The sequence below is a fragment of the Physeter macrocephalus genome, chromosome 18 (genome assembly GCF_002837175.3).
Source record: "Physeter macrocephalus isolate SW-GA chromosome 18, ASM283717v5, whole genome shotgun sequence".
Classification (NCBI taxonomy): Eukaryota; Metazoa; Chordata; class Mammalia; order Artiodactyla; family Physeteridae; genus Physeter; species Physeter macrocephalus.
Genome location: NC_041231.1, coordinates 106,507,843 through 106,522,124, shown reverse-complemented (window position 1 = coordinate 106,522,124; position 14,282 = coordinate 106,507,843). Strand labels below are relative to the sequence as shown.

The 14,282-nt window shown below is 49.3% G+C and overlaps 1 protein-coding gene across 2 annotated transcripts in view; it reads left to right on the top strand.

The window, feature by feature from the left end:
• Nucleotides 1-14,282, top strand: part of BPHL (biphenyl hydrolase like) — a 27,800-nt gene that overhangs the window by 9,938 nt on the left and 3,580 nt on the right. The window contains exons 5-7 of one of the 2 annotated variants that reach the window (XM_024121704.3): nucleotides 4,641-4,772; nucleotides 8,126-8,249; nucleotides 8,732-9,223. In XM_024121704.3, the coding sequence (XP_023977472.1) occupies nucleotides 4,641-4,772; nucleotides 8,126-8,249; nucleotides 8,732-8,966 (491 nt within the window). In that variant the 3' untranslated portion in view covers nucleotides 8,967-9,223. Of the gene's footprint in view, nucleotides 1-4,640; nucleotides 4,773-8,125; nucleotides 8,250-8,731; nucleotides 9,224-14,282 lie in introns of those variants that run through there. The other variant, XM_024121705.2, reaches the window with a different exon arrangement.

Sequence of the window (14,282 nt, the reverse complement as noted above, 5' to 3'; positions counted from 1 at the left end):
TGCGGAGCACAGGCTCCGGACGCGCAGGCTCAGCGGCCACGGCTCACGGGCCCAGTCGCTCCGCGGCACGTGGGATCCTCCCAGACCGGGGCGCGAACCCGGTTCCTCTGCATCGGCAGGCGGACGCGCAACCGCTGCGCCACCAGGGAAGCCCCCTCTCAGGCCTTCTTTTGATGTGAGTTGCCAGGTCATGTCTCATCCATTTCCTCGGCTGGAATGTGGGAAGGTGGTGAGTTCTCAGGAGAGCAATGCAATTTAACTAGTCTGTATTTTAAAGTTTCCTATTTCCAGAAGTGACACTTTTTATGAGTCAGGAAAAGGCTAATAAGTAAAGTTCGTATTTACATTTCCTACTGTGATAGTAACCCTCAAGGAAGGAGGGGCTTGACGTGAAGTGTTATTTACAGGCTCAAGTTCATGAGTGTGGAAGGGTACATTGTAATCAAACGTGAACCCTCATACACTTTGATAAAGAATTGTCGTGCTCGTCACACTTTTTAAGGTTGTCCTTCAAGCGTATCTCTGAGGAGTTTTAGAGACGGGGGAACAGGGGCTGGCAGGGTGCAGCCCGTGGGCAGACCTGGCCCACTGCCGGTTGGTGTGAGGCTGAGGCTCTGATAGAGGACACCAGCTCTGTGATTGCTGGGGACGGAGAGGGGTGCTCCCCTCCAGCCTGGGGTTGCTACCCAGGGCCCGTGCTGCTGGCCTCCTCGCCCACCAGGCACCCAGTCGTGGCATTCCAGCTGGCAACTCAGGAGTTGCTTAGCCCCCGGCAAGCTGCCCGAATTGAGACCACTGGGCTCGCAGGATGAGAGGAGGGCGCGCTGAGATCTGGGGGTCCCTGGGGCGAAAAGTGCAACTGGCTTAGGCTTCCCCCACTTTCCTGGCTCCAGCCTTTGGCCCCTCTGTTTCTCTTCAGGAGGTGACAGCAGGCGTGTGGGTGGTGACACCCTGGCCCCACCGTGGCTTCCCTCCTGCGTCACCACTGCTACTGAGCCTCCGTTTCCCCGATTTGTCAGCGTGGTTTTTAACAGGAAGTAAAACACAGCCCCCCTCGGGACGGTCTCCTCACTGAGGCAGACGCCCCATCGTTCACTTCTGCTCTCTCTTAAATACGTGTAGTTTAACATACATCTTACATAATAGGATATGTACTGTAAAACAACGTATATTTAGAAAACAAATATTTTATATTTTTAATTTTATATAAATAATGCATATATGTATAGCATCTCTATAAATGACATATGATATCGAACATATAATAGATAATATTTTGATTTTGATTATTTCATAGCCGAATTTTTAGTTTAACTGTATAATATTTGACCCATATAAGGCAACACCTGCGACACGAATGGACCCACCAAGGAGCACAAGGTCAGTCACTGCTGGCCCGCGCGCTGCTTCCAGCCTGAGTTGGCCATCCGTGTGCCATCTTGAAGACGCTATCGTCACATACATTCATATCCCTAAACGACACATAATTTAGTTTTATTTGTCTTTGAGCTAAACAGGGTGCCTTCGTACTATATGGCATTTTCTGTGACTCACTTTTTACGCATAGTTTTCTTAGAACGCTGTTTCTGAGGTTCATTCGTGACGTTGCTGTGTGGCGTTCTGTTGGGCACACCTGTTGCGCTTTATCCTCCCTCTCTTTCCCCCTAGTGTTGCTGTGAGCACCCTTGGGTGCGTCCTCAGCGTGTGAGCAGACCTCCCCGGGGAGGACGCCCGTGCTGGGGTGGCTGCACCGTGCTTGCAGATGTGCCACTTGCAGGTGGCAGATCATTTTCCAGCAAAAGAAGCTTACACTTCCACCACCTTCAGCTTATATCCTCAACAGGAACTTGGAACTATCAGAGTTCTTAATTCTGGCCAAATGGGTGTAAGATGGTATTTTATCGGGGGTCTTAATTTGCATTTTCCTGTTACTAATGAAGTTGAGAATCTTTTCATGTGTTTATGCACCTCTGGGGTTTCTCCTTTTGCATTTTACCTATTCGTGTCTTTTTACTGGTTTTTAAATTGTGTAGTATATGATACATGTAAATAACACAGCGTGTTTCACGGGTGTATGTTATGAAGTGTAACAACAGAACCAGCACCCAGGAGACCCCACCCAACTCAAGCATAGAGCACTTCTGATATGAGCACAATGTTATTGCGCTCAATGTTATTGCGGTGTTACTTTGTTTTTTGGTTTTTAGTAACCTGATTACTGACTCCTTGCTGTTTGGTCATTGTGTTAGTAGTTCTGTTACCAGTGTGTGACTTGTCTTTTTGCTTTCTTTCTGGACAGAACTATTTAATTTTAATGTGAGGAAATGGTACAATGTTTTATTTTCTCATTGCCTTGGTGAGTTTTTAGTTGAGGTATAAATGACCTATAACTTTGAGCTGCTCTTAACGTTTGCCGACGCGTCTGTCGGCTCTTTGCTCACCTTTCCTCCTTCCCTCTCACATATCCCTTCTAAGGCCCTCTCTCTTTTCCCTGAAATTGTTCTTCAGAAGTTCTTTAAGGGCAAGTCTGGTAATAGTCAACTCAGCTTTTACTTAAAAATGTTTATTTTGGGCTTCCCTGGTGGCGCAGTGGTTGAGTCCGCCTGCCGACGCAGGGGACGCGGGTTCGTGCCCCGGTCCGGGAGGATCCCACAGGCCATGGAGTGGCTGGGCCCGTGAGCCATGGCCGCTGAGCCTGTGCGTCCGGAGCCTGTGCTCCGCAACTGGAGAGGCCGTGACAGTGAGAGGCCCGCGTACCGCAAAAAAAAAAAAAAAAAAAGTTTATTTCACGCTCACTCTTGAAACATGGTTTGGCTAAGTACAGAAATAGAAATGGAAACGTATATTCTCTGCTATTTTGGTGTCTTTTGCCTTCCTTACCTGCTGTTGTGGGTCTGACTTGCCTTCCTTTGGAGTGATATGTCTTATCTCTGGCTCTTTTTCAGATTTTCTCTTTTTCTTTGGTACACTGCTGTTTTACTACCCCGTGTTGGATTTCTTTTTGTTTATCCTATTTGGGCTACATTTAACTTTCGTCTGGATTCTTTTTTCAGTTTTGAGAAACATTGTCACCTGCTGATTCCCTCTGACCGTGAATCTCCCTCCTCCCCCTCCTCTCCCTCCCCCTCCTCCACCTTCCCCCTCCATCCCTCCTCCCCGTCTTCCTTTGGGGACTGATTGAACTTTGTAGACCGAGCATTTCCATCTCCCCATTTCTGTTCATCTCCGTGTCTCTGTGTGTAGGGCTCTGCATAATTTCTTAAGCTTTCTCTTCCAATTTGCTAGTTGTTTCGTTATCTTTACAGAGATTCTGATTGCCTTGTGATCTTTGATGAGGAGTAGATATTTGCTTACTCTTAATCTGAAAACAAACAGAAAAGACAGTGAGCATAAGTTGAGAACACTTTCCTTCAGAGAGGATGTCTGTTTGCTGCTCTTGGGAACTGTGGATGGTGCCAGGTTGGGGCCATTTCCATCTCAGGTTCAGCCGTGTCCACCCTCCCCCAGCCAACAGTCACCTTCCCCTGAAGCAACCCTGCCTTTGAGTGGTCTTACCACTCTTTGCTCTGTTTTCGGGGTTCTTTTACACACAGGCACACACACACAGACGCACACACTCTAGTTTCCATCAGTTACTGCAAACTCCAGCAGTGCAACAAAAATTATATATTATGAGAGAGCTAGTTGTTCCAGTGCAAGAGGGCCTTCCCGAGGGTGTGGTCTGCTACACGGCCAAGGGCAGAGCCGTCTGTGGGGCCTTTCTCACGGGCCGTCTTCATGCCGTCGCGCCAGCCCCTCTCTCCTCTTCCTTCTTCCGAGGTCTCCCGCCACCTCTTCATTTTCAGGCTTCTTCTCTGCATCTCCCCACCAACCGCGCCCCCGACCCCATCTGGAGTCTTCTCAGTTTTGTGCGGAGCAGTTCAGCGTCCTCAGCCTCTGGACTCAGCCCTGGGCGTCCGTCTGCGGGTTCAGGAGAGCGAGCAAGAGAAGGGCAGGCACTGTCTCTCTCAGGGTCAGCCTGCCTCGGATGGCAGCTCGCTTTAAAGGCGGCTTTTAGCCATTACTTCCTTTCCTCACAGAGGCTCTGTAGTTAGTAGTTACACCCTTGTGCCTTCAGTGGCAGAAATTAGAATGAATGATGTGTGTGCATTCCTCAACGTACATAAATGCAGCTCAGAAAAAACTCCTGTTATAAATAATGTCATTTTCACTCAGATGACCCTAATTAGGGGAATGTCTGCCTTTATACCTTTAACAAAGCATTAATTTTAGATAATTTCATTCACTTGGTGAGAATCTACTGGTCCCTCTTTTGTGCCTGAGGGCCACAGTGGGGGACAAAACAAAGCAAACCCCCCCCCACAGAGCTCACATCTTGGTGGGAACCCAGCACTTGGCACTCATCACGGACACAGAAGCCACTGAAAGTGAGCAGTCCTGAGCAGAGTGACGGAGGGCAGGGTCGGGGAAGGCCTGGCCGACCTGGGCGAAGCCAGCGTGAGCCACGTGGAGACTGGGGGAGCACTCCCAGCTGGCAGGACAGCCAGCGCCGCGGCTCCGAGCGCACTGCGCTTGGAGTGTTTACAGACGAACTCTAGTCTGAGACTAAACCCATCCTTGCCCACACTTCTGTCTTTCAGGTATCCGAGACGTGTCTAAATGGAGTGAGAGAACAAGAAAGCCTCTGGAAGCCCTCTATGGGTTCGACTACTTTGCCAGAACCTGTGAAAAGTGGGTGGATGGCATAAAACAGTTTAAGCATCTTCCAGATGGTAGGTTACATGAGCTATTTAATGGTCCCTTTGCTCATTAGAGAGGCTGCTTGGGTCCCCCAGATGCTCGAGGGTTCCTCGGGGATTAACGCGCTCGCCCACTGTCCTTCCACACTGATGTGTGAACAGAGGGTGCTGCTGGTCGTGTACAATGCGAGTTCTTGTGTGATAGACCCGCCTTGCACCAGAGACAGACCATGTGTACAAAGGGTCACATTGTTGAGTCTCTCATAGCAGACTGTTCTTTTTCCTTCACATCCTTTGTGTGTATGATGGCAAAATCATTCTCCAGAAGCCTCAGATACTCTTCACTTTCTAATTGCAGGATGGGTAATTAGAAAACAGAAAGCTGCAACAGACACCAGATTTTCTCTTTTTCACGTTTAGTGGTGTCACCCCACTACATTCTCTGTTACTAGGACAGAAAAGGAGGGACTCTGTCATGACCTTCAGCCCCAGAAGAATTAGTATAAGGAAGAAAGTATTCAGTCCTTTCCCAAGTTCAGAGCTAAGTTGTGTCACTTTAGCCATGACAGATGTCTTCCTGTCTTTATCTGAAAAATTAACATGGTTTCCAATAACAGGAAGAATTGACATCCTGAAGAGAAATTCTGAATTAAAGTCTATTTTTTATAGCTATTTACATTTGTAGTCTCTCACTTTTCTAATTGCTAAAAGAATCGAGACTAGGTAAGATCTAATCTTGAAGCACATTCAGTTACAAAATTGTTGTGATTCAGGTACCAGTTTGGTCTATTCAGTAATCATTTCCAGAATGAGTCATCTGTCAAAACTTTCATAATGAGGACATTTGGAAATGTTACTTGTTTGGTTTAAGTTCAAAACAGCAAGTATATCCTGTTCAAATGCAGTATCCACCCATAGAAACAGGTCCTTGAAATGTATTTCAGGAGAATGAAAAGACAGCTACAGACTGGGGAAAATATTTGCTAAAGGACTTGTATCCAAATATACAAAAAACTCTTAAAACCGAACAATAAGAAAACAACCCGAATAAAAGATGGCCAGACAGCAACGAGATCCCACTGTACGCATCTTAGAGTAGCCACACAGAGGAATTTTAGGACGGTGAAAATGCTCTGTATAATATCATCATTGCCTCCACGTCATTATGCATTTGTCCACACCCACCAAATGTGTCCACCAAGAAGAGTGTGTGCCCGTGCAATACCCCGGACTCAGGGTGCTGATGGCGCGTCAGTGCAGGTTCGTCTGTTGTAGGAAGTGTCTAACGGGGAATCGACGATGGAGGAGGTTGTGCGTGTGTGGGGTCAGGGGTACGTGGGAGCTCTCTGCCTCCCGCGCAGTCCTGCTGCAACCCTAAAACTCTAAAAAGTGCAGTCTATTCAAGAGAGAGAAAGTGAGGGAGAAAGTGTCATGATACAGAGAATCTGGAAATGTACGAATCGTCTTGCAGCAAGGCTGTGAACTTCTTATCTCCCTTCAGTACTGATTCCTTTGACAGGAGCCCTTCTCTTGTACTCGAGGTTATGGCTGCTCAGTTCAGCTTAGGGATTAATTGCCAGATTTGGGGTCAGGCCCAGGTGCGGGTTCTGGCTTTGCCACATGGCTGCTGTTTGATTGGGTTCAGGCAGATCACTTAGCCTCTCTGAGCAGCAGTTCTGGGTCTGTGAACTGGAGATACTGGGAACTACCCCAGGAAGCTGCTGTGAGGATTATATATGTGAGGTGAGGTGTTTTTATACATACACACGTGTATATAAAGTATGTGAGGTTTTATATACTGTGTGAGGTTATATATATGAGGTTTTATATGTGAGATTACATATGTGAGGTTTTATATATACTATGGGAGGTTATATATGTGAGGCTTCATATATATATTTTACGTGAGATTATATATGTGAGATATACTATACATGAGGTTATATATGTGAGGTTTTATATGTATTATATGAGGTTATATATGTTAGGTTTCATGTTTTATTATATGTGAGGTTTTATAAATTATACGTGAGGTTATATACATGAGGCTTTATATGTATTATATGTGAGGTGTATATATTATTATATGTGAGGTTATATATATGTGAGGTTTTATATATATTATTATATGTGAGGTTACGGGTGCTCGGCTTTGATACAGTGCCAATTACAGGGTGAGTGCTTCATAAAAAGTTAATTATATGTGAGGTTTTATAAATTATACGTGAGGTTATATTGAGGCTTTATATGTATTATTATATGTGAGGTGTATATATTATTATATGTGAGGTTATATATATGTGAGGTTTTATATATATTATTATATGTGAGGTTACGGGTGCTCGGCTTTGATACAGTGCCAATTACAGGGTGAGTGCTTAATAAAAAGTTACCACTACTATTGTAAACATACTTGATTTACAAGCAGTTGTATCTACTGTATGAGTTAAAGGCTGTACCTCCTGTGTCTCACGGGTGCCGAGTCACTGGGATGGCTCCTGACACGCGGGGTGGGCTCGGGAACGCTGGCGTTAATCGCCGCGGGGCTGATCAGTGGCGGGTGCGGCCACCCCAGGGCCAGCAGGCAGTGACCCCCACCCGAGAGGAGGGAGGAGCCGCTGCCTGGACAGCACCCGGGGACCCCGGCTTTCTCAGGGCAGCTGGGGAGGACGGGGCTAGCTCTGGGGTGCCTGCTGGGAGCAGGGCACCTCCTCTTAGCGGTACAGCCACCCCAGGGATGTATGTTTGTCCCTGATCAACCGAGAGAGGCCCCAAATCTGATGGAGTTGGGGCACCCCAAGATTTCCCCAGCAGGAAATGGCAGGGCAGGAAGTGGAGCCTGACTCGTGCCTTGTGAGCCTCAGAAATGCTGTCACACATCAGGGTGACGGCCTCTGTCAGGGGTGTCAGGGCGGGGGGGGGTGGACAGCGGCTTCTGTACAGCTGCAGTTGTAGCTTCACCGTGAGGGACACCGGTTTGAGGGCCAGAGGGCCCCACCGAAGACACTATTTCAAGGGAGGAGCTTTTCAGATACCAAGCGTCTACCATCATTTGGCAAACAGGGAACTGCCCCACGTAATGTAAAGACTTGTAGGGTTTTTGTTTGTTTTAACTACTGTTTTCCATGAATTATGAATTTAAATCAGGCAAGAGTGCTTGTTCACTAGTAGAGCTTAAAAGAAAAAAGCCAGGAGAGAAACAAAAGGAAACCCAGAGAATGTTAGAGCTGGAAGGCACTCAGACCCCGACTGACCCAGGCCAGGCTCGTAGAGACGGAGGCTAAGGGCGGGCGGGGAGCGGGGGCGGTGCGGGGGGCGGTGCTTGCCCACGCTGTGCTCCTCCCCACCCCGGAGCGTCACGGGAAAGCAGTCTCCGTGTCTTTCAGGTAACATCTGCCGGCACCTGCTGCCCCTGGTTCAGTGCCCCACCCTAATCGTGCACGGTGAGAAGGATCCTCTGGTCCCGAGCTTCCATGCCGACTTCATACACAAACACGTGAAGGGGTCACGGTGAGTCCCGCGTGAGCCAGCCCTCTGCCCTGGGAGCTTGGGAGGTAAACGGGAGAAGCTGTCAAAGAGAAGAAGCATGAGGGGTGGGTTTTTCAGGTGCATCCCGCCCGAGAGGAGGGATTTTTTCCCGTGTGAACCAACAGTCCTGCTGTATTTAGGGAACAGGGGGCCAAGGAGCCCTGGAATCCGAGGGCAGGAGCTCTGAGGGCTGCAGCACATCAACCTAAACAGTCACCTATCATTTGGGAACTTTCGTTATAAAAGCACTACTTACCCAGTAAAGAAAGTTTGTAAAATCAAAAGACCAAAGCAAATCGCCTGTTGCTTACCATCCATTTAAGTACCTTCATTAATAGCATTTTTGTGTACTACTCCTTTCTAGTATTTTTTTTAACATGGTTACAATCATATTCTATAATTCAACTCTGATTCCTTCTTTTTCCCACTTAAAATTGTGTTGTAAACTTTTCGTGTTATTTCAGCCTTAAATATGTACACATCAGAGGAGAACCTGTTATTCAGAATCACAAAACAGCAGCGTCTGCCAAGCCAGCTGTGTTGGTGGCCCATTCGATTAAATGGCAGAGACACGTTCCTTGTCTGTGTAGCCCTGTTTCTGCCCACCAGCCTGGGGACGCCAGAGAACCTAATAAGACATGTCAGCAGAAATTCTGTTCTTCAATCCCATTTGTTTCTATATGGAACAGAAATTTATAATTTACATACTTTGGCTGACACGGGAGCCAGCTTCCACTGGTGCTTAATATCAAGATGAAAATTCCATGTTGAGCAAGCTCAGTATTTCCGTGATATGCAGTGACGCACATCCTGAAGGAGAAAATGAGGTGTGACCAGGAGGTGGTGGCCTGGCTTTGCTTTTTTTAAGCAAACCTACTGGAAAATAAACGCCCAAGTGAGCCTTGATCCCTTCAGAGACTGTATATTAATTCCAGAGGTGCTGTCATTACTCAGGACATCTTTGGAATTGTATAGAATTCTTTGGAAATTGGCTTTGTTAGTGACCTAAGAACATCCTCCCTCCCCCCCGCCCAGACCCCCTCCATGAGCCGATTCCTGTGCCCACTGCAGGCCAGCACTGCCTGGCAGGTCAGTAGTGGTCCCTGAGCTGGGAGTTCCCACAGTCCAGCAGGGAAAGTAGAAACAGTTCCTCTACCTCCTAATCATACTATTTATTCCATGATAGATTTTAACAAAGGTCTCAGAGAATTTTTAAATGGGGGAGACATGCTTCTTATTCTGCAGTAAAATAGCAGTACTATAAACCTGTCTAATTCCTGTGTCCAAATAGCATTTTATATTTTAAAAGGCATTTCACATATGATATCTGATTACATACTTCACAACAACCTTATGGAAAAAGATTTTGTCCCAATTTACAGATGAGAAAATCAAGGCTGAGACGTGTTAAGTAATCTTCCAAGGTTGCATGGCTAGTAAACGACAGATCCTAGGGTTTTTTCCTCCTAATATAGTGCTTTCCCCCCACAGCACAGCTGCCTCTCAGAAACATACTCTTATTTTAATTATGATGGTAAGATGCCTGTATTTTATACTTGCTGACCTGGTCAGTTGTCTTGTAGCTTCAGAAATGACAGGTTTTTGCGCACTGATGCTCGTGATAAATGCAGTGTGTTCCCTTAGAGAGCCAGGTTCAGTAAAAGTCTGCAAGAAAGTTTAATTTAGGAATTCTGTTCCAGACCCATCTCCTAGCAACAGAATACATCAATACGGGAGAAAAATATTCCCTTGCCATTCAGATGTTAATGGTTTTAGTACACTCTCTATGGAAGGTCATTTTCTTAGAGCAGGGTTCTTTGGAAAAAATGAGTTGAGAGTGAAGTGTTACACTTGCTCCCTTCCTCTGCCAGAAGAGCCCTTTATGTTGGGCATGGACCTAAAACGCGGTAGTTAATTCTGGACCCACAAAAAGAGGGTTGATTCCTTGAGCACCAGGGTCCCCCTCCGACTCTGTGCACAGGCCTTCTGACCCCAGGGGAGCAACTCCGAGTGCAGCGTGCTTCTGACAAACTTGGGGTTTCATTTCCTTGCCAGGTACATTTAGAATTAAAGAATTAAAGGCACAAGTCTGTCGCCTCAAAGATTGTACTACAAATAGATAATCGGGTATGAAACAAATGCCTTTCTCTCCTAGAAGGGGGCCGAATGAAGGGTGGGTGTGCTGCAGGCCCACTTCCTGCCTGTGACAATTTGTTCCTCTCTGTTCTCTTTGCTGGAGAAGAATCACAGCATCTCCTGGAGACAAGGAGGCCTCAGAGACCACTCAAGTTCAGTGATTTTAGATTTTGTTTTTAGGCAGTTGAGCCCTTCCTCCTAACAGTCGCTTCTGCAGAAGTCCCAGATACAAAGCATAAGACAGTGGTCGCTGTGGTTACAGCGGCGATGGGGAGCAGGCCTTGCCCGCTCCGGGCATCCCCCGCTTGGCCAGCCCTCCCTCCTAGGTCGCACAGCACTGACACCGCCGCCTGCCTGGCTAGCCAGCCTCTGCTTGAGCGCCTCCGGTTGCCGGGCACGCCTGGTCCTCCGGGCTGCCCAGCTTGCTGTCACAGTTTGCGCTGAGCAGAGCCTGCGCCCTTCGGACCCTTTGGGGCTGGCGTGGACGGGCCCCTGGAAGCAGAGGGGCTGATCTGGCTCAGGAGAGGACGAGGCTTCACGGAGGGTGTGACCGCCGCGCTGCGGTGGAGACACGGAGTGCTCGCCGTGCGTGGTCGCCAGCTCCGGCTGCTGTGACAAAGACCGCACGCGGGGCGGCTGCAACTGTGGACAGTTAGTCCCCCGCAGTCTGGAGGCTGGACGTCCAAAATCAAGGTGGCACGGGGTTGGTCTGTCCTGAGGCCTCTCTCCTTGGTGTGCAGATGCCACCTTCTCCCTGTGTCCTCACACGGTTTTCCCTCTGTGTGGGTGTCTGCGTCTTGATGTCTTCTCATAAGGACACCAGTCAGATTAGATTAAGGCCCACCTGTGTGGCCTCACTTTAACATAATACCTCTTTAAAGACCTGATATCCAAGCAAGGTCACACTCTGAGGTACTGGGCTTAGGACTTCAACATGCGAATTGGGGGTCACGGCTCAGCCCACAACAGCACGCTTCTGAGGAGGTTCTCAGATCTCAGGAATTGGGGGCCCAGTAGGGATCAGGATCTGGGGTTCAGACCCAGCTACACCTGACCAGCACCTTGCCTGGAGTCCTTCTGTACCCCTTGCCTGGCCAAGGCCACCCAGCCTTCCGGTCACAACTTGGATGTCTCTTCCTGCTCCTCCAGTTACTCACCTTTCTGAGGCCGCATGGCCCCTTATTGACACCTTACTAGCAGCAACGAGCTTGCCAGCCTCTATCCCGGACGCGGTCTAGTACGGCTCCTCGAAGCAGTTGGTACATAGTGAAAGAAAGAATGCAAGCAGCACACGGCCGCACCTGCGGGTGGCAGGGCCCTGCGTGGTGACTCAGGCCAGAAAGAGTGTTGTGGCGTCCACCTGCAGGTTCTGGGGCCAGACGACAGACCCGGCAGGAGAGGGCGAGGGCCGGAGTCCACGTGTGCAGAGACGTGGGGCCTGGGGCTCTGCGTCAGCCAGAGGGGAGCGGCGGGAAACGGAGTCGCGCCTGGACACCAGAGTCGGGATTTGGGGGTCCTGAGCAGCATTCGCAGCCGTGGTGGCTAAGAGCGCAGCAGGGGTTCAGATGGACCCGGTGGGGGGGGCTGGTGATGAATTGTGCGCATAAGCGGCTGTACGTGTTTCTGTGCCTCTGTTTCCTGTGTGTCACGCGGGGATGGTGGGTCACCTCAGATAACTTTCTGAGGAATGAATGGGGATGTATGTGCACGTTCAGACTAATAAGAACTCGGCACACGGTAGCTGCCTTCGTGGATGGAGTGCTGGTGTGGGTGTAGGTGGTCTGGGGCCCAGGAGACAGCAGGGTAGAGCTTGATGGGCAGTCAGAGGCACATCGCCCTCAGTCAGCTGTATGTGTGCACACACACGTATTTGTGTATCATATACGTGTGTGTACATGTAATATATCTATATAGAGAGAGGATTAGGCATTGGCTCGTGCAGCTAGAGGCTGAGAAGTCCAAGGCCTGCACCCAGCAGCTGGAGGCCCGGGGAGCTCGTGGTGTGGCCCAGCCTGACTCTGAAGACCTGAGACCCAGAAGGAGCTGATGTTGCAGTTCGAGTCTGAAGGCAGGAAAGAGCCAGGGTCCCAGTTTGGAGACAGAGGCAGGAGGAGCTCCTCCTGCTCAGGGGAGGGGCAGCCTTCTGTGCTATCCGGGCCTGCAGCTGATTGGGTGAGGCCCACCCACGTGGGGAGGGCAGTCTGCTGTGCTCAGTCCACTGATTCGGATGTGAATCTCATCCCGAAACACCCTCACAGGCACCCCAGAATCATGTGTGACCAAATGTCTGGGTACCTGTGGCTCAGCCAGGTTGACACATAAACCCGACCCTGGCAGAGGGCAGCTGGCAGGAGCTGTCCTCAGAGGTCTTGGCCTGGCGGTGGTAGCTCTAAGGGTGCCTGGGCTCCCCAGGTCGTGGGTCAGGTGCTGGCCTCTGTCTGATCACAGGAGGGAGGAGGGGCCTCGCTCTGCAGCTTCCTGGCCTTGTCCAGTCTGGCCAGCGGTGGGAAGATGGCCCCAGACCTCCAAGGTGGGCGGGGGAGGGGTGGCGTGCCCCTGCGGACGCGAAGTAACAAGGGCTTGTGCTGGCAGCAGGTTTGTTCCGCTTCCTTGGAGAGGGGGCCCAGCGGACACCGAAGGAAGGGGGACGCACCCCCCTCACCTGCCCGGATGACCCTTCCCACCCACTCCTCAGCTGCTGTTTCTAGTTCCTCCTCTCTGACTGCAGGCAGCTCGAGACCCCCTTTAGGGCCAGGTTCCAGGATTAACTCCAAACAGGACCAGCCTCATCCTTACAAAGCCGGGTCCTGGTGTCTCACAGTGCGGGGAAGTGGGGGGCTCATCCTTTCTAGACAAATCTCACCCATGACATTTTCTAAAATCTTTTTTTTTAACACCTTTATTGGAGTATAATTGCTTTACAGTGGTGTGTTAGTTTCTGCTGTGTAACAAAGTGAATCAGCTATACGTATACATATATCCCCATATCTCCTCCCTCTTGCGTCTCCCTTTCACCCTCCCTATCCCACGCCTCTAGGTGGTCACAGAGCACCGAGCTGATCTCCCTGTGCTATGCGGCTGCTTCCCACTAGCTATCTGTTTTACATTTGATAGTGTATATATGTCCATGCCACTCTCTCACTTCGTCCCAGCTTTCCTTTCCCCCTGCTGTGTCCTCAAGTTCATTCTCTACGTTTGCATCTTTATTCCTGTCCTGCCCCTAGATTCATGAGAACCATTTTTATTTTGGATTCCATATATATGTGTTAGTATATGGTATTTGTTTTTCTCTTTCTGACTTACTTCACTCTGTATGACAGCCTCTAGGTCCATCCACCTCACTACAAATAACTCAATTTCGTTTCTTTTTACGGCTGAGTACTATTCCATTGTATGTGTGTGCCACATCTTCTTTATCCATTCATCTGTCGATGGACACCTAGGTTGCTTCCATGTCCTGACTTGTAAATAGTGTGCTGCAATGAACATTGTGGTACATGACTCTTTTTGAATTATGGTTTCCTCAGGGTGTATGCCCAGTAGTGGGATTGCTGGGTCGTATGGTAGTCATAGTTTTAGCTTTTTAAGGAACCTCCATACTGTTCTCCATAGTGGCTGTATCAATCTACATTCCCACCAACAGTGCAGGAGGGTTCCCTTTTCTCCACACCCTCTCCAGAATTTGTTTGTAGATGTTTTGTTTTGTTTTGGTTTGGTTTTTTGCGGTACGCGGGCCTCTCACTGTTGCGGCCTCTCCCGTTGTGGAGCGCAGGCTCCGGACGCGCAGGCTCAGCGGCCACGGCTCACGGGCCCAGCCGCTCTGCGGCATGTGGGATCCTCCCGGACCGGGGCACGAACCGTGTCCCCTGCATCGACAGG